The 18,335-nt window shown below is 35.7% G+C and overlaps 2 protein-coding genes and 1 non-coding gene across 8 annotated transcripts; 1 reads left to right on the top strand and 2 right to left on the bottom strand.

Annotated features, from left to right (window-relative positions):
- Positions 1-27: 27 nt before the first annotated feature.
- TRNAG-GCC (transfer RNA glycine (anticodon GCC)) lies at positions 28-98 on the top strand. The gene has a single exon. It is a non-coding gene; the product is annotated as a tRNA-Gly (tRNA).
- A 260-nt stretch (positions 99-358) lies between these two features.
- On the bottom strand, positions 359-2,460 carry LOC149391307 (NAD(P)-binding Rossmann-fold superfamily protein). Of its 2 annotated transcripts, XM_089619125.1 has the most exons (11): positions 2,401-2,442; positions 2,260-2,363; positions 2,084-2,145; positions 1,762-1,881; positions 1,574-1,673; positions 1,428-1,508; positions 1,292-1,341; positions 1,064-1,214; positions 902-958; positions 649-770; positions 359-570 (listed from the first exon to the last, which is right to left on the bottom strand). In XM_089619125.1, exons 2-11 carry the CDS (start codon positions 2,272-2,274, stop codon positions 360-362), a joined length of 969 nt encoding a protein of 322 aa, XP_089475251.1. In that variant the 5' UTR covers positions 2,275-2,363; positions 2,401-2,442; the 3' UTR covers position 359. The 2 variants fall into 2 exon arrangements, with proteins under 2 accessions (XP_089475251.1, XP_089475250.1); XM_089619124.1 differs by having other exon boundaries at positions 2,260-2,460.
- Positions 2,461-4,050: 1,590 nt separating this feature from the next.
- Positions 4,051-14,788, bottom strand: LOC149391306 (DNAse I-like superfamily protein). 5 transcript variants are annotated; one of them, XM_089619217.1, is made up of 13 exons: positions 14,770-14,788; positions 14,428-14,494; positions 7,870-7,899; positions 7,643-7,769; positions 7,464-7,541; positions 7,180-7,252; positions 6,965-7,069; positions 6,056-6,875; positions 5,724-5,908; positions 5,500-5,608; positions 5,005-5,147; positions 4,444-4,678; positions 4,051-4,352 (listed from the first exon to the last, which is right to left on the bottom strand). In XM_089619217.1, the coding sequence occupies exons 3-13, from the start codon at positions 7,897-7,899 to the stop codon at positions 4,257-4,259; spliced, it is 2,001 nt and encodes a 666-aa protein (XP_089475343.1). In that variant the 5' UTR covers positions 14,428-14,494; positions 14,770-14,788; the 3' UTR covers positions 4,051-4,256. The 5 variants fall into 5 exon arrangements, with proteins under 5 accessions (XP_089475343.1, XP_089475344.1, XP_089475340.1 ...); XM_089619218.1 differs by lacking the exon at positions 14,770-14,788 and having other exon boundaries at positions 7,464-7,538; positions 14,428-14,690; XM_089619214.1 differs by lacking the exons at positions 14,428-14,494; positions 14,770-14,788 and adding an exon at positions 8,024-8,602.
- Between the last annotated feature and the right edge of the window lie 3,547 nt (positions 14,789-18,335).

Here is an 18,335-nt window from a genome sequence, read left to right as displayed (position 1 = left end):
TTAAAAAAAAAAATATTTGTCATAGAAGCACCAGTGGTCTAGTGGTAGAATAGTACCCTGCCACGGTACAGACCCGGGTTCGATTCCCGGCTGGTGCAATATTTTTATTTTTTAGTTACATTTGTGTTAAATGACATAACCCTCAACATAACGCGTATTCCTAATAATAATAATCCATATTCATAATACTGAGCTTCTTTCTTCTTACAAGAGTGAATCAATCACGTAAATATTACAGTAACATCCTCTCTTATTACTGCCATGCCATATGACAAACAAAGGTTTACATTCTCTAATTTTAGATGGCTCTCATGTGACATAACAAGAGCTTCGCTAATTCTGTCTCGGATCTTCGAGCTTTAAGAAGAGTTTGCAGACAAGGAACGTAAAGTGTCGAGGATCGAATCGATGAGAGAGTGTGAACCGCTTGTCCTTGCAAACATCAGGTGCTTTGTAGCTTCGGATCTATCGAAATAAAACGCACCCGAAACCAACTTCTCTTTGGGCTGTAGAGCCAACCATATCACTGTGTCCGCTCCTTCCTCGCTCGTTCTAAGCTTTCCGCTCAAACTACAAAAAAAAAAATAATCTGAAGAGTCAGAACCAGAAACAATCCAATATCTAATGCCCGAGATTTGAATTCCTTACGATTTAGAGAAACCGGGCAAGGAATTTGTGACACCTGGTGTCTCTGCCCAACCTGGATGCATCGAATAGAATCCGACACCTTTGTTTTTGTACATTTCGGCCCATTTCTCCGTTAGTGCCACCTGAGAATTCGGTACATATTAAACAGAAAATATTTAGCTATGTTGTTCTTGTTGACATGTGACCCACTAAATTACAAAATATAGTCCAACCATGTCATCAATAAGGAGACAAAATATCAAATTTACGAAACCTGAACGCGCTTGTTTCGAGAGTACTGCGCCACCCCATCAAACTTGCCATCCTCGAACTGCATCGAGCATATTCCAAACAAAAAAAGTTAGAACTAGTTTTTTTTTTTGGTTTACGATACATTAACTTATTGCGCAAGTCAACGGAAATGAACTCAATTTACCTGAAGATCTTTGGTCAACGGAGTTGCGTACATACCTCCGGACGATACGGTGATGACCCGGGCATCCGGCGCTGCTTTCTCCAACAGTGGAAGCAGCGACTCTGTCATCGCATAAGTGCCCAACACATTCACCGCAAAGTTCATTTCAAGCCTAGAGTTCAGAATTAAATCTGATTAATTTATTTGATATTATATTACTCAGACTTGGGTTGGTGATTAGGAACTCACCCTAGTGGGGTAGTAACTCGGTCGTGCTCAAGTATGCCGGCGTTGTTAACCTATCAATGGCTGAGATCAATCATGTTTCTTAAATGGTAATTTGTTTGTTCCAGACCTGACCCCAAAAAAAGAGCTGAGAGTTTACCAAAATATGAACTGGTTGATCCATGGAAGACAATTTGGTCGCGAAGGACTTTACATCGCTGACAGATGAAATATCGCACACCTGAAAAGAATCATTTGATCATCTATTCGCCTAAAATCGATGATCTCAGAAAGAAATGGAAGTACCTCCAAATGAACATCTCGGTTTCCCGTGGCGGACCGGATTTCGGACAACGCAGCTTCTCCTCTCTCCTTGTTTCGGCAAACCATGTACACCCTTGCGCCTCTGAAAACTTAAACAAGGATTTCAAAACTCCATTATGGTAACAGTTATAACGAAAACTTAAAAAAAAAAAAAAAAAAGGAGTACGAACCGTGAAGCGAGGCCTTGGGCTGTGGCATAGCCGATGCCGGAGTTTGCTCCGGTCACCACGCAGTTTTTGCCTTCTATTCGGGTTTCCATGTCCTCTGCCTTGAAATTCTTTGAATGTTCACTTGACAAAGAACGTGCATGTTATATACATTAGACAATAACCCATGAAGCTAGAAAAAAAAAAAACATAGGATATTCCATTTTTCTTGGGCAGAATTTAGGCCTTATGCAAGATAATACCATATGGGTTCGGAGAAGCAATGTGAATTTGGTCCAGGTAAAAGGAGGAACAAAGTTGGAAGAATCAGCGAGGAAATGCTTACATGAATCCAGATTTGGTGAAATTGAGGTACCCATATATCCCAAAAGCGGTTGATCTCCATGCCTGTCGCAGAAATACACAAAAATTATATAAAATAAATCAGAAATGAGAGAGTGAATACTTTGGCAATAAACAAAAACCCAGAAATGACGAGAGAGAGAGAGAGAGAGAGAGTACTTTGACAAGAAACATTGCGAATGGTACTACGGAAAAGCGAAGTTGGAGATTCAGAGTTTTTTTTTTTTTTTTTTTTTTTTTTTTGAAACGAAAGATTCAGAGTTTTTTTTTTTTTTTGCTCTGAACGAAAGATTCAGAGTTAAGACTGGCATTTCATTGTTGAGAGAGAGACTAGCGTATGGTTGGCTGCGTTTGAGCCACGTAGTCTCTCTTGCCTTACTTAGCAAGTCTAATTAGGGGAATTTTTTTTAACCAAAAAAAAAATTTAGGGGAATATTTTTCTAATATATATTTCTTAACGAATTTATGTATGTTTTCATGTACATATCTTCATTAAAAAAAATTACATTAAATATTATGTTTCGTTATGACTTACAGGTTACAGGTTAAGTAAATCTTGTTAGCCCAATCTGATACTATAGTCAACACGAATTGTAAAACCTTTTTGCATAAAGCTGGTAGTAGTTAGTAAACCACTTGGTCTCGCCTCAAAATTTTTTTGTCCCGATTCCAATTTCCAACATTAAAAAAAAGGAAAATTGACAACAATAATAACATTTGCTCGACACTTATAAAAAATCACATAAAATTCAAATATTGACGCATCTAATACCAAATCAGTCACAAACTAGTTGATTTCGTGACATATTTAGTCACGAATTGGTTGATTCCGTGACACGTTTGATACTAAATGTGTCAATATTTGAATTTTGAGTGATTTTTGGATAAGTGACAAATAATTGATATTATTGCTATCAATTTCCCTTAATAAAATCGAAAAAAATACTAATACTTCCCCTCCTACAAAAAAGTTGGAACAAGACTATAAACATATCTAGGCTCCTTTGCATGGTGGAAGAATGAAACTGGCTTCATATGGGATCAAAGTGGCCAACTCATGGCCATCAATTACTCATCTCATGTTCACTGACGACAATTTCTTATTCCTAAGAACGTCAGTCCTTTAAGCTTGGATTTTCATGAAAGCTCTACGAACATTTGTGAAATGGTCAGGATAAAAGATTAATTTTCCGACCTCGGGTATAGCTTTCTTTCCGAATCTCCAAAGTGCGAGGGAGGCGTATTATCGGAATAAAGGGACTTGATCAAAATGAGAAGCATGTTGGGACTCGATTTTCTTGGCTTCGATTTGCGATGACATTGATAAGATGCTTCTTCAGTTTTGGTAAGCGAGTTCACGAGAGAGCAATCGGTTTGAGATGCTAGAATGAGATTCGCAAGCCAGAGAGGAATGGTGGGCTTGGCTTTCGCAAGATACAAGACATCAACATAGCTTTGTTGGCTTAGCTCGGAAGGCGACGAGACTCCTTAGTGCAAACTTCTTACACCTAATACCAAGTTAATAATCTCAAAGGATAAAGCAAGTGGCTCGATGGTGTGACTAGTAATCGCTTCGACAGCCGAGTGGCTTCGAAAAGGCTCCGCGGTGATCATTGGAGACGGGCAAAACCACTGATTTGTGGGATGGGAAAGGCTACGAATTCAGTGTGACGCTCGGAATCTGGTGGAGGCTTGGAACAATTGTTGGACTTGCGAATAACGGGACAGTTCGACAGTCTCTGTTTTTATATATTTATGGTTTTGTTGAATTTAAGGTAGTCTGGTTGGGTAGAGCTTGTAAGGTAAGAGTTCACAATGTTAGTAGGTGGGCAAATAACTTTTCACTACCAAGGACCTTTGAGTTTTATGAAAGACCTCTTTTGCAGGGGAGGAAAAAAAAATCAGAAATGTTTTTTATTGATCCAAAATGTTCTACCGGCCAATGAAGAATATGAAATGAAAACTCTATTGATAGTATTGGTTTGATTGATGGGACAACGTCTCCAAGATCTGTTTTCATATTTACACTCTCAAGCTGAGAACAAAAACACAGACTCGCTTTTACAACACTTCTGGTAAAAACCCTGCTTGACTCAACAGACTACATGGAATATACACTATTAATTATAGTAAAACAGAAACTCATGCCAAAAGAATCAATCAATAGTAAAAAGGTTTAACAGGGACACGTGTGCAAGTCCCCTCTCCAAGGCTGATCTCCGCTTAATCCTCCCAGTTGGAATAACCCTGGACTAAGAAAGGAATTTTCGTTACTTTGGTTGCCAAATCAATGAATGTAATTATTCCGAGGCAGACAGAAAATTCCGAAAAACAAATGTTGACCTGTTCTAACGTTAAGCAGGTGATTCCAGCTTCGGTGCCGATGTCTGTGAGGACATCTGTGTTCTCGATCTCGGCGTCAGTGAAGGTGAGAGCTTTCTGAAGTCTCCTGGGAGAGAAAATCTCGACCTCGGCCATGAAAGTGGCGCTCACAGGGCGATGATCCGAGAGTCTCAGTTCGGCCCGCTTGTAGTTCAGTTGCTTCATTCCTCTCCCACTTGACAGAATCCGGTCACACCTGTTATGCACACAGAAACAACAATATTAATTAATGAGAGATTTTTCATGTAAAAAGACTTCGATATAAACTGAATAGTATGTTTGAATCCTGAATTTGAAATAGAAGTTCATAAGGGAAAAAAATGTGAGGAAATCAAAACTCGTTATCTAGAAGCCAGTAAAATTTTGAGGAAAAAATAGTCACATCGGAAAACCAAATTCAGGGAAAATATCACAGGGAAAGTTTAGTGGATTATCACATATATTTCCTAAGATTTTCCAGGTTTCAAACATACAATTGAAGCTATGGTAAACCATATCTAGTTTTTGTGACGATTTAATTACCATGCAGGAGTACGTCTTCCAGCTTTTGGATCATCTCCGATGTATTTATCCGAATTTATTTCATATTTGTAAGTTGGTGGAAATTTCAGTTGACCCTCGGACCATCCATCGAATACACGGCCTCTTTTAAGCTCCCGAACAAGCTATATGAAAGAAATGTTAAGAGAGATGCATTTGCAGGTACTTACAATCCTCTATATTGCCTTGCCAGTGTAACAACATTGAAACCGCTTGTCCCAACTTGTCTTGCGCTCTTTATCACTCTATAATGGTATTTGCACAAGACAAGCAGTCTCTATAATACACACTAGGAAATACATTTATGTTTCGCGGCGCCATGAAAACCGCAGAAGAACATAATTGAACACAGGAATATAATATCAATGCTACAAGACCTGGGTTTGGTTTATGTCCATGTTGAAGTGGTAATGCCGAGACAGAGTGTACTATCTACTAATAAAAATGGAAAATAGTATCTCAGCGGTATATATATACCTGGTCACTCTCAAATAGTTCAGACCATTTCTTCTTGGAGATCAGCTCTCGGGCTTTCTCGTATGACAAGTTGAGCCGGTAATTCAGATCACCCAACCAAATTATTCTCCTGCCAATGAGAGAGAGAGAGATATATATATATATATATATATATAGGATAATTTTGATCAGAAAAGAGGGTTTATTATTACATTCGACATTTCAAACAGTGATCATGTACTCACTCGTGGTCCTGAATGCCTTGAGGAAGCCCTAGACCCGAAAGCGAATGGAAGAGTGTTCTCCGATATATCATTTGGACATCAGCGTTCCTTTTGAGTTTATCCACCTCTTTTTCGCCAGAAGTCAAGTGAGTGCATATGAAACAAAACAGTGTCTGGTATATGGACATGCTCACTGATATCGATCCCTGAAACAAAATAAGAAAAACAAGGGAATATATTAAGGCAAATCAATTGAGAATTTACAGTATTATAAGTAAAAAAGGATCATTCATTTTCGAAAACTGCAATTGTAAGAATAAGTGAAAAGAACTAAATTGCAATAGAGTAAAAACCTTGTTACCAATGTAGCCCATAACCCCAACACCAACTGTAGAAACCTTCAAGTTCTGAATGTGCCTTCGCAAGTTTCTACGGACCCAAACAGTCAGAAAAACGCCGACCATTTGCTTACTAACGATCCGTACGTACGGAACACGTCTCTTTCTCTTCATCAGAGATTCGAGGTTGACTTCCGCAAAAAAAGCCATCTCCGATGCCACGTCATTCGCGTAACTCTTGAAGGATTTGAATGTCTTAAGAGACTTGGAGGCCGACAAAGACCTAACCGGTTTGATAGAGGTTGGTACCTCTAAACCGTGCTGAGGTAGCAAGTTCAACGGACGCTCGGGCCAGCTCAGTCCAAGTCTTTCGGACCCGCTCAACATTCTGGTCAACTTCGCAACGGGTTGACCAGTCCGGTCGGGCAATTGTTCGCGCGACGAATCCTCATCATCATCCTCAACTTCTGGCAAACAATTCAATCTGACCATCCTCTTCGGCGAAGAAGAGAACCTCCTGAGCAACTCTTCCTTCTCAAACACGTCTGTGCTTTCCCTTTCGCCGTTAAAGGGATGGACTTCTTCGCCGATGTCATGGATTTCCTCATCAATGTCGCTATCGCTATTCAGTAATATCTCCTCTTGTATGTCGGGAAGGTCTTCGAACGGCTTGAACTTCGTCGGGGACGGAGGGTCACTAAAGGATTTGATCTTGGTTACCTTGGGCCGAACTCTGTTCAGTGAATCGCGGATAACATCTTCCCACAGCGTAACTGGCCGGTTATCTTCGGCCCCGAAAATGTTTCCGGCGTTTAGCGGCACAATCTCCTGAAGCCTGGTTATCGCGTATATCCATTCGTTAATCGGATAAAATCACGACAAGGATTGGACGATAATCAGAAGGAGAATCACGGAAGAACTAACCCTAGCACATAAATATCAGCTGGGTCATTGATATCTATCCATTCGTCGATGTCGAGGTCCTCTGGTGGAGTTTTTCCTCCGACATTCCATGTCCCGACGCGGACTCTAAGAACACACACGAATAAATAAATGAACATTTCACACAAAAAATTCCCAAGACGAAGAAATTTTTTATTTTTTATTATTACTATTTTTTTACCCAGATCATGTGGTACCTGATTTCCTTTGTGCTAATATACTGTGCCCTAAAAGTTTCTGATTTTCGTCTCCGTATCCTGGGGAGAGTACCTGAAGGCAGAAAGAAAAAGATGAAAAATAAAATAAAGGAAAGGAAAAGCACAAACAGAGAAATAGTAAGAGTATTGAATGCAGAATGTAGGAATGGAATAATGACTACAAGTAGAAAGGAATTAATATGAGAAAGTACATATGAAATAGCTTATTTTTTTATTCAAGCTGTTCAATCTGTCGAGATCACATCTACAGTGACGAAATTCACCTTTACTATCCACTTGCGCATCGTTGTTCTCTGCATTGTGTTTAAATCTCGACGGCCTAACTCGCTGAGAAGCTTCTGCTAAAAAGAACAACATTAACGATCAAATATGAAAAATCCCTAATAACACCATTCACCGTTCGCCGGAAAACCTAGCCAGGCGTGCGGTTCACGGTACCAACCTTGAGCCTCGTCGGCGGAATCGGAGTCGGCGTCGGCGTCGTTCTCGTCGTCGGTATCGGCGCTGAAATTCGATTCCTTGTCGGAGATGTTGAGCAATTTGCGAACCACGGTCCTGGGCCAAAACAGCTGCGACCACCACCAATCCAAACAACACAATTCAGCCCAACCTCCCACTTTCTTTTTTCCAATTGCAAAAAAAAAAATAAAAAAAATAAAAAAATCATACCTCAGAGTGAACTCTCGAGCCTTGCTTCATCTGTGCACGCATATATTAGTAAACTAAGCAATGTTCTAAAAAAATATCTACAGAACGAGAGAATGGGTCTATTGGTAGGCGAATGTAATATAGGAAGGAATATCAATGTCCGTAGAGAAATTACTAGCTGTAGAAATGGAGGCTTTTTGGATCCAGGTGAAACACGACAAGACGTACACACGGTCCCGCAATCGGTGTCTTGAAATTCCGTTTTCCGATTTTGTTTCATTGGTTTATTTATTTATTCATTATAGCCTTTAGTTTTTTTTTTTTTTTTGGAAAATGAATTGTAGCTTTTAGTTGGGTTTCTAGTTTTATTTTTATTTTTATTTTTTTTCTGGTATAGAATAGTGACGAGACGAGACGAAACCGACCAACTGTTGGCTTTTATTTCCACCGGTAAGTGTGTATATAAATATCAACATGAGAGGATTGGGCAAGAAATGTGTCTAATCAGCTTCAATAGCCGGTTTCCTTGTGTCACGGAATTTGGCGCCCTTTCCACACCTGGCTTTGGACATGTCGATTATTTCACCGTCGGTTGAAATTTAATTAGTAATTTTTTTTTATTGATAAGAAGAGTATACAGTTACTTGGAGCATATTAACACAAATTACTATGTTTCAAGTTATAAACATTGTCATGTAAATTCTTACGTTGCGATATTTTTTTTGTCAAATATTTCAACGTTTTATTATAATATAAACTATTTTGTTATAAATGAATACAAATACACATAAGAGATACAAGTCAATAAAACTTAAAAAAATTAAGAAAATAGCCAACTTTAAACGTTTTGCTAAATAGCCAACGTTTGTTAAATCTTAGATAAATAGCTGTAAATAATGAATGGTCTTATATATGTAGGTGACTATTTATTTAACATTTACGTATGTAAATACATGAAAATGTCTATTTACCTATGATTTACTAAAAGTTGATTATTTAATAATGTCAAATGTTTACGTTGGTTATTTTTCTAATGGACTCATTAAACTTTAAGGTTATTTTGAAATAAACAAATTAATTAAACATTTTCTAAGTACTTGCTTTTTATTATGGAGTTGTATATGAATAGTGAAACTTTATATTGAGATATTATTTATTTTCTCCGTGAAAAATGGAATTAGATCAGTGATAATATAACTATATTGAAGTATGTTGGTTTTGTAGTATTTGTGCGACTTTTGGTTTGTTTTATGATGGGATGTAATGATGACGAAGTTGATGTGAAACGGAATTATCGTAATGAAACGTGATTAGTAATTTAATGGTGATGTTAATTTTTTTTTAATGTGTCAAGATAAAGTAAGAACTTTTTCCTTCTTAGTGGGAAATTGAATGAATGGTTAATAAAAATCTTTGAAGATAAAAACGGTTGTGGGTGAAGGGGACATCTTCATTAATGAAGCTTACCTACAACCATATATTTTGTGGCTTCCGTTTATCCAAACCAATCGGATTAATTAGTTAATTTATTTAGGGATTATATTAATCTACTCGATATCTTCAATCACCAATGAAGCCTTCAAAATTCCAATGTAAGTCCACTCTAGTTACGTAGTACTGCAGTAATGTTGAAGGAAAAATATAATTCTTTGAAACGAGGGCATCTATTCTTTTTTAAACGAGGTCATTTACAATTTTAATGGGAAGAAAAAAGAGAAATAAAAGCTAATGGTCATCAACTTGTTATCCTCTTATTTCTAACGGAAATGATTGATCGCTAACGTGAGAGAGAAGGTGGGACCCACGTGACAGATGGGAGCTCATGTGACAGGTGGAGCTCACCTGTATTAGTATATCAGGGAGTCGCTAATTGTGATATAGCTCTATTTTTAATGACTTGGTTTTAAGATTTTTTGCAAAATCATCTTTGTTAAAAAAAATGCACAAAAATGAACACGCCTTATCAATAGCTTTCATAACGTATAAAAAAAAATATTATTAAGCGATAGCATGCAATGAGGCGAGTTAACTTCGAATATTTTAAAAGGAAAAATAAATCTCATTCATTGATTATAGATGAAGCCATAAACTAAATTTAAGTTATATTATGCTCCAATAGAATTTCCATCTTCGATGGATCGGAATTTTATGATTTTAATGATACTAAAATGTAAATCAAATTAGAAGATAACATTCTATTCCAATTCATTCCGACACTATTCACTTAACAAAAAATAAAACAAAATTCAAACTAAAACATAATTTACATTTACGAAAAGAAATTGCTAAAGGGGAACTTGAATTTCACTCTGTGAATAGTACCATGCATAGTTCCGATACAGTGAGCAATACTAGTACCGTAAAAAAATGACATTAAAATTATCAATGCGTCTCCAATAACTATAGATTTTGTATTATATGATATCCGATTTAAAAAAAAAAAGAATTTGTTATAACTAGTTAATTTTCAAGTTTCTTTTAAGATTCTAGCAAAACTTCCACCAGACCGAAGTTAATTAATTAACTAAACTAGTTGATTTAATTTACTTATGTCTGATAAGCTATTTTTCGAAGTAAATTAAATTAATCTAATAAGTTATTAATTTCGGTCTGATAAGCTATTTTTTTTTTATTAAATACAACTTTGACTATTTTTTTTTATAGTGAGTGGACTACTGACTTAATTGTCCAAAAAAAATCCTACTAACAAAGTAATAGTATATAGCATTAATATTTATGATATATATATACACACATATATATATACATAAAGTAACGTGGCAGAACTTGTGTTGTGGTGACGGTGAGGCAACTATTATTTAGGAATAAAATAAAGTCAACAATTATAGAGTTTGACCCACACCCACCCACCGGCCACGGCGTCGATTACAATAAAAACAAGTTCTTCATTCTTTATTTTCTGGAACACCATAAATACCATATACATCAGATTCACATGTGCCCAGTTGTGAAAATGACAAAACAAATTAAAATCTTCAAACTGAAAGGAATATAATAACACTATTGAATGTATTTTAGTAAACATTATTTTCGACAGACATATTCTTATGAAAATGATCAAAAGCACTACATTTATATCGACTACTCTCTACTAATTTTAGTTTGACATATTATTGCGTTCCTTTTTTGGTTTCTAATCCGAAACAATGCATTATTTTACGTGGAATTTAACACGACGCCAAGAGGAACATAATACTGTTTGAAGTTGAACTTTCAATTAAGTTTGAAATTGAATAATGTCAAATTCGTAAATTGCGATGCGTACGGTACCGGACAAAATGCATTTATTGAATAAATATGATTGGACAACGAACCTACCAAAATAGCCTTAATTTCAAAACAAGATCAAGTCTCATCACCACTGTTATGACAAAAAAGGGGAAGAAGAAAAATAGAGAGCTATGATATTGCTGATGAAATCTCTACCTTTTTTTTCCCATAAAAAGAGATTGAAAATCGCAGGTAACATGATATTATTATAGGTTGTTGCTATTATATGAAGCCCAATACGGTGAAATGTCATCAAACAGACTCAGACTCAGATTTCAAAATCATTTTTCGGTCATAAAACGCTATCTATAAAGCAATATTTAGAGATAACGTATCTAGAATCTAGATCAATGATCGTGATTCGCCCTACTTTCATTTTCCTTCCAACACATTGACAAATCAAATTAAGACATTAGAGCACTACACAACAGTCCAGAAAAAAGAAAGGAAAAAAAAAAGGTTTAACCCACCTTGAAAAGTAAAAAGAAGTTTATACGCAAAAATGAAAAGAAATAAAAGGATGTGATGTTTGTGGGAGAATAACCTTTGAAAATGAGTCTCACAATGAGTCTAAAGTCTAGAGTCTAAAAAGAAGTTGTTAGCTCCCCGGGGCGGAATAATATTCTAAAGGTTCAGCCACTTGATGAATTGACCATGACTCTTTTCGGAATCTTACTATTATCTTTGGAAATTTACGGCACTACTTTCTTATTGCATTTTTTTTACATATAATAAATAACACATAAAATTTAATTTTGATTTTTGTAGTATTAAAAATAAGAAAAATATAACTGAATAAACCAAATTACATATGAATATTAAATTACCTGATAAATTATAATTTACAATGTATATGTACATCAGATGCTTCTATTATTTATTTATTTATTTAATTTTTTACCCGGTTACGAAATATGCAGCAGGATACAATAATTTTTTAATTATTAAGAATATTTTAGTTAAAGGAGTTATATTTCAAAAAAAAAATATATACTTACAAGTATAATCTAAATTTCATGTGTTATTAATTAGTTGTATTTTTCCATGCTCTTGTTTTTATTTTATTTTAATTATTTAATTTACTGTTTGTTTTTGTGCCACATTCACATGTGTAATGGCGGTAGTAGACCCCACCACCACCTTGAATTGAACGCAATATCGCATGCACATTTTTGTTGTATTTATCATTATCAATTTTACCGTATCTGTTTGCTATTTATTCAATTCATGAATCTTATTGACTTTTACAAAAGTGAAAGTACAGTTATACTTTATGTTTCTAATATATAATCAGAAAGAATTAGTCATCAGCTAATCTTTTCTCCAATTTTAGCTGATATAGTCTCGAGTCTTAACATATTTTATTCCATAATATAATTTAAACATAAACTTTAGAGGTATTATTATACTTTTCACAACATAAAAAATAAACAAAATCTATGAATAAAGTTTTAAGTAACATAATAGTAATAATTAGTTAAAAGGGTAGATACAAAAGATATATATATATATATATATGTATATAATCGAATTTAATATAATTAAAAAATGCACACGACATCTCATTATAACACATTATATATTCACATGATGCTTATAAAAAAATTATTAATATAATAAGATTAGGGTGTAAAGTTCTTTCCAGTAAAAAAAAAATGTGTCCCTATGAAGAAGGATAAGATAAAGAAAAGTATTGAACAAAAAAAGGGAATTATTAGTTTCACTTTCAGTCTCTCGTAAACGACGCAGAACTACCCTTTGGCGGTGCTCGTATTGTTTTCACCAAAAAAAAAAAAAAAAAAACCATCAAAATTATATGGTCGGAGTCGGACTTTAATTATTTTCTAAGAAACAAAAGAGATCGGGTAGTTATTATCATATTTTATTTTTATAAGGAAAATAGATCAAGTGGTGTGGCCTCACAAGGAAGAACCAAAGCAGATTGGCCCACTATGTCTCGTTTTTGTTTGATTGCAAATTTAGAGGTCAGAAACAATATTACTCTCATCCATATTCGTACAAATTTCATGTATATACGCTCAATAATCGCTGTATCCACAACCAAATAATAGTATCGTACAGAAAGGTTCCATAACCAGAGCAATAAAGTTCAAAAATTTAAGTGCGTTGGGATATGTGACGTCACTATCTAGTTGAAGCAACCATTTGGTTCATAATCATAACTATATATGCACTGTTTCGGACTAATAAATATGCAAACACTAATAGTCAAAACGCACTAGCTCACTCTCGTCCTGGACTCACGAGTCGTCCATAATGAAGAGCAATTAATTTGAATCATGGTAAAATAAAAAACAAATTATTAAAAAGTCTAAGATGTTAATTAATACCTTATTTTTAGATACATAGGGTCATAGGTTTTTCTTAGTATTAATATAGGGTACTTAATAGGGTGATAGCTTATTCAACAGCCCGTCATCTTTACAAAAAAGACATTATTAATAACCAAATATTAACTTACCAAAAAAATAATTACCAAATATCAATTAACCAAGAACCCGTATAAATTAGGGTTCTACAGGTTTGTAAACCTTTGCTTTTTATCAAAATATTAATTCTTTGAAAAGCCGTATATAAAAATAAAATAAAAAATTTGTTATTATTTCTCTAGAAAATATATTATAAACTAGTTAATTGTTTTATTAAATGGTATCAGTTAATGCCACCTGTTGTTGCTTACAATTTACAAAAGCAAATTTCGTCTGCGCACCCGTTATAGGTGAAATTATTGATAAACCGGTAAAAGACTGTCCCATGAATCGGTAATATATTGGGAAATAAAGGGGAAATTGATTCTTTAACAATAATAATAAAAAAAAATAACAAAACCCTTATTTTAGTGATAAAGAAAATGAACTTTTCGTCAATATTTCCATCAAAATTAGCAATTCTTCAAAGGAATTTCGTCGGGATTTCAATACTTGAATTTGAATCTTTTTTTTTTAAATAAAAGCTAGTTAGGTTAACAAATTAAGTTAATACGGGGACACCAATACCTAAAATTGAGAATTTTTTTTTACATAAATGCAATATAAAAGTTAGGAATCAAACAGTCCGCGATTAGGTAGTCAAACAACTGAAACTCTGTAAAGTGTAAACTCATACTTGAGAAACTAAAAGTAAAGGTTGAATAAATACGAGATTCAAAGGATTCATAATAATCATTCGATTTAGTTTCTGTAAGACCCTTAAAGCAGCCACTTTAATGGCTGAAGAAAAAACTGTAAGAAAATTCAGAGAGACATAAATGGATCACGAAGTTATTACCTGGAGATGTGCGTGCTTTTAAGTTTTAACCCTTCACAGAGGTTCTTCTGTTGAGATTCTGTACGGCCTGTGGATACCAGAGAGTGAGAGAGAGAGAGAGAAGAGAGAGTGAGAGAGAGCATCGATAAAGTTGAAGAGATTTCAAAGCGCTAGCTCATAGATCAAGCTAATAGCTAAGGTGACATTTCTCTAAAAATGAGAGAGAGAGAAAAGATATTAAAGCCCTAGATGCTTGTGTGTGTGTTTATGTCACCAAATACAGGCTAAGCTAATATGTCTAAATGAGAGAGAGAGAGAGAGATTCAATGCCTATTAAATGACCAGGAAGAAAAACGCACTTACCTTTATGGTTTTAGACGCTAGTGGCTATCCTTTGAGAATATTTATTGGAAGAATCGGCAAAGAACTGTAATATATAATGATTGTTTATATATATATATATATATATATATATATATATATAAGTGATCACTCTTTTTTCCTTCTTCTTCTAACACCGAAAAGCATGGCTTGCCTATTTCATTCCATGTTTTCATAAATAAAATATTCTTTCTTTCTTAATTCTGAGACATGTTTTTATAATATATAATGATTGTGTTTTTTTTTTTTTTTTTCATCACAGGCTTACACGAATGAATTGGGGACTCAGACGAAAGAATAGGCACGCTGATCGGGCCCCGTCCCTGATTTCATTATTTTCATTTCAAAATTAATTGATAAAATAAAAAAATAATATTACGCCATCATTTTCACGAGATAAAAATGATACTCCGAGAGCAAAAACGACAAGAATCGGTAACGTTCAAGATCTAACTATCGACGTGTTGAAACCATCGTTATATGTACCATCGGTAAAGTTTAAGACCAAACTATCGGCGTCTCAAAGCCTTTGCCAAAGCAAGACTATCGGCAAAGAGAAGAATCCTTGAACTATCGGCGGCCATACCATCGGCAACGTTCGAAACCTAACTATCGACGTGTTGAAACCATCGTTATACGTACCATCGGTAAAGTTTAAGACCAAACTATCGGCGTCTCAAAGCCTTTGGCAAAGCAAGACTATCGGCAAAGAGAAGAATCCTTGAACTATCGGCGGCCATACCATCGGCAAAGTTCGAGATTAAACTATCGGCGACCTAAAGCCTTTGGCAAAGCAAGACTATCGACGAAGAGAAGAATAATTGAACTATCGGCGGCCATACAATCGACGAAGTTCAAGACCAAACTATCGACGTCCTAAAATCTTCGGCAAAGTAAGACTATCGACAAAGATAAGAATCTTTGAACTATCGGCGGACAAGACTATCGACACAAAACAATCGGCGTTAGACCATCGGCGAGCTTCATGGCCGAGACTATCGGCGAGCTTCATGGCCGAGACTATCGGCGTGGAACTATCGGCATCCAAGGCACACCATCGGCCAAAAACGACCTCCAAGCCTCAATTGCCTCCAAAACCCACTCAAACTCCAAGATGAAAAACTATAAATACCCGTCTTCATCCACTCTCAAGGTAAGTCTTTCTCGACTTAGAAAATCTCAGTTTCACTCCCGACTCACTATATTTTTCTCTCTCGACACTTGAGATGAGAGATAAGCCCCCCACCTCGACTAATGTTGAGCGTCGGAGCGCGCGCCAGGGGAAAACTCTCCGCGTCCCTCTAGTTCACGTTTATTGTCTTTTCAGACGAACAACACGACGAACACGAATAACATGAAGATCGTGAAGAACCCGAAGAACACGACTAACTATAAGGACTCGACGAATCCGAAGAACGTGAAGAACCTGACGAACTCGACGAACTGGAAGGTGAACTAATCAGGAGTGACGGGAAACCGAAAACCTCTTTCTGATGAGGCAAAGATGATGAGAAGAGAAGATTTCACCACACCTAACCTACGTGCGGTCATAGGGTCCAGCCCTAAACCGAACCACAGACGGTTCTAAGTGTTGACCCAAAAATGGCGTTAACAGATAATAATCATGATCTTATAAAGGTTTTCAAGTCTCTTTGGTCTATTTGGTACTCGAAAAAAGAAATGGAATCCTCTTATTTCTTGTTTATACAGGTAAAAAGAAAAGGAAAATAAAAATAAGAGAAATTGTACAACTAATGGGTGAATTTCATTTTTTTTATGAAAAAATTGGTGCAAAATAAAATTCATCCAAATCATACATGTGTGTGGATGTGGGGACTATGTTTGTGTTTATTTTCTTTTTTTTACTTCCCCCTCTTCTTTCCTTCTCATTTGGGAATTTGATATCAATAATATCATTTGTTTGGTAATTACCAAAAATCAACCAAAATTTAAATATTAACACATTTAATACTAAAGTTACGTGAGAGAAATAAATGTTTCCACAACTAATTTCCACATTTAATACTTTTTCTTTTTGTTTCATATGTTTTTCATGCTTTCTTTTCTCGTTTTTCATTGACGACTGGCTCAGATCCGATTTGATTGGCCGAAATCCCATTGTGAAGCTCACCAGAATCCCGCAAAGTGAGCTCGTCGTCCTCCTAGTTTCAGGTTCTCCTCGTCGTCATCCTTGTCGGGATCCCATCATGAATGTTAAACCTAATTTAGTCTACTTCTTCTTCGTGCTTCTTCGTGAATGTGTTACTCATCGTCCTCTTCGTTGGTCATCGTCTCAGTGTAGGTAAGCCAGTCCTTGATTTATAATCCTTTCTCTTCGTGCTTTGGGTCGAGATCCAATAATACATTCACTAGATTTGGGTTAGTTAGTCCTTTTAACAAATTTTGGTCTATTTCAGCGATTTTGCTCAATTTAAATCTGGCTCCAATGCGTTTCTGTGTTATTAAATAGCTAATAATGGGGTGTGTGGCTGAAATCAGAATTTTCGTGACTTATGTGTCACGAAATGTATGTATTTCATGACACATCTGCCACGAAATATTAATTTTTCGTGCCACATCAGTCCCGCAAATTATGTTCACCTTTGTTTGTATATATACTAAGCATGTCTATATACTAAGCATAATGGTAAATGGGTACAACCAGATGTATACCAAGAGGGTGGTATTCTTATACTTTTATTGCCTACCAACTTGAGTTACTCAAGTTTGATGAAAAAATTGTACTTGGTTGAACCTAACCCTTGCAACGCATTCAATCGCCGTCAAATACGAAGCTGACATGCTTATACCGCAAGCCATAGAATACAATGAAAGCTTCCGATGTTATTTGCATATGCGGAAGAACGAATCGAACCGGAAAAAATTGAATCTTGTAGTTGAAGTTAGTCAAGAGCTATTTAAGGATAAAAAACAGATGTGACGCCTTCTTCATGTGTTGGATCCACTCCAACACCAAACACAGGCGAGAATGGATGTGCTGGTAATCAAACCAGGATCATTCCGAACATGCCGAGTCCAATATCCAAGTCACGTAAATGGGAGTTACTAGTCACAAACTTCATACACTTTGTTAGTGATGTGTCACGAAATACCATGATTTCGTGACACATTAGTCATGGAGTGTATGAATTTCGTTAATGATGTGTCACGAAATTGATCTATTTCATGACTAATGTGTCACAAAATTGCCCAATTTTGTGACAAAGCAGTCACTAAGTGTACCAAAACCAGTCACGAAATGTACATATTTTGTTGATAGTGCGACCAACTTTATCTTTACCTTTACCTCAGATATGATGCAAAGTATACTTGTTCAGTGGAGGACAGACAAAAATGTCAATCTCAAGCTACTGCAATATTGGTTGGAGAGTCAGTGAAACATAAATATATTGATCCAGGTCTACATAGTTGTACCTTAAACGAGATCCAAAGTTACATGCAAATAGAGGTTGGAGTCAGTGTTTCATACAGAAAAGCATGAAGGGCAAAAAAGTGTGCAATAGCGTCCTTATATTGGACAGAAGATG

This window comes from Urtica dioica, chromosome 7 (genome assembly GCF_054948205.1).
Source record: "Urtica dioica subsp. dioica isolate 48M chromosome 7, U.dioica_male_clone48M_v1_H2, whole genome shotgun sequence".
NCBI classification, from domain to species: domain Eukaryota; kingdom Viridiplantae; phylum Streptophyta; class Magnoliopsida; order Rosales; family Urticaceae; genus Urtica; species Urtica dioica.
This window is presented reverse-complemented; position numbering and strand designations above follow the sequence as displayed.

What these genes read in the sequence shown, in the direction of transcription:
- LOC149391307 (XM_089619124.1), bottom strand. An exon ending in CGAGTTACTACCCCACTAGG is followed by an intron (nt 1,215 to 1,291) that starts GTGAGTTCCTAA and finishes TCTGAACTCTAG; the next exon opens with GCTTGAAATGAACTTTGCGG. An exon ending in CTCGAAACAAGCGCGTTCAG is followed by an intron (nt 771 to 901) that starts GTTTCGTAAATT and finishes CCGAATTCTCAG; the next exon opens with GTGGCACTAACGGAGAAATG.
- LOC149391306 (XM_089619214.1), bottom strand. Translation starts at nt 8,128, where the DNA reads ATGAAACAAAATCGGAAAACGGAATTTCAAGACACCGATTGCGGGACC. An exon ending in GCTGATATTTATGTGCTAGG is followed by an intron (nt 6,876 to 6,964) that starts GTTAGTTCTTCC and finishes CGCGATAACCAG; the next exon opens with GCTTCAGGAGATTGTGCCGC. An exon ending in CCTGCTTAACGTTAGAACAG is followed by an intron (nt 4,353 to 4,443) that starts GTCAACATTTGT and finishes TTCCTTTCTTAG; the next exon opens with TCCAGGGTTATTCCAACTGG.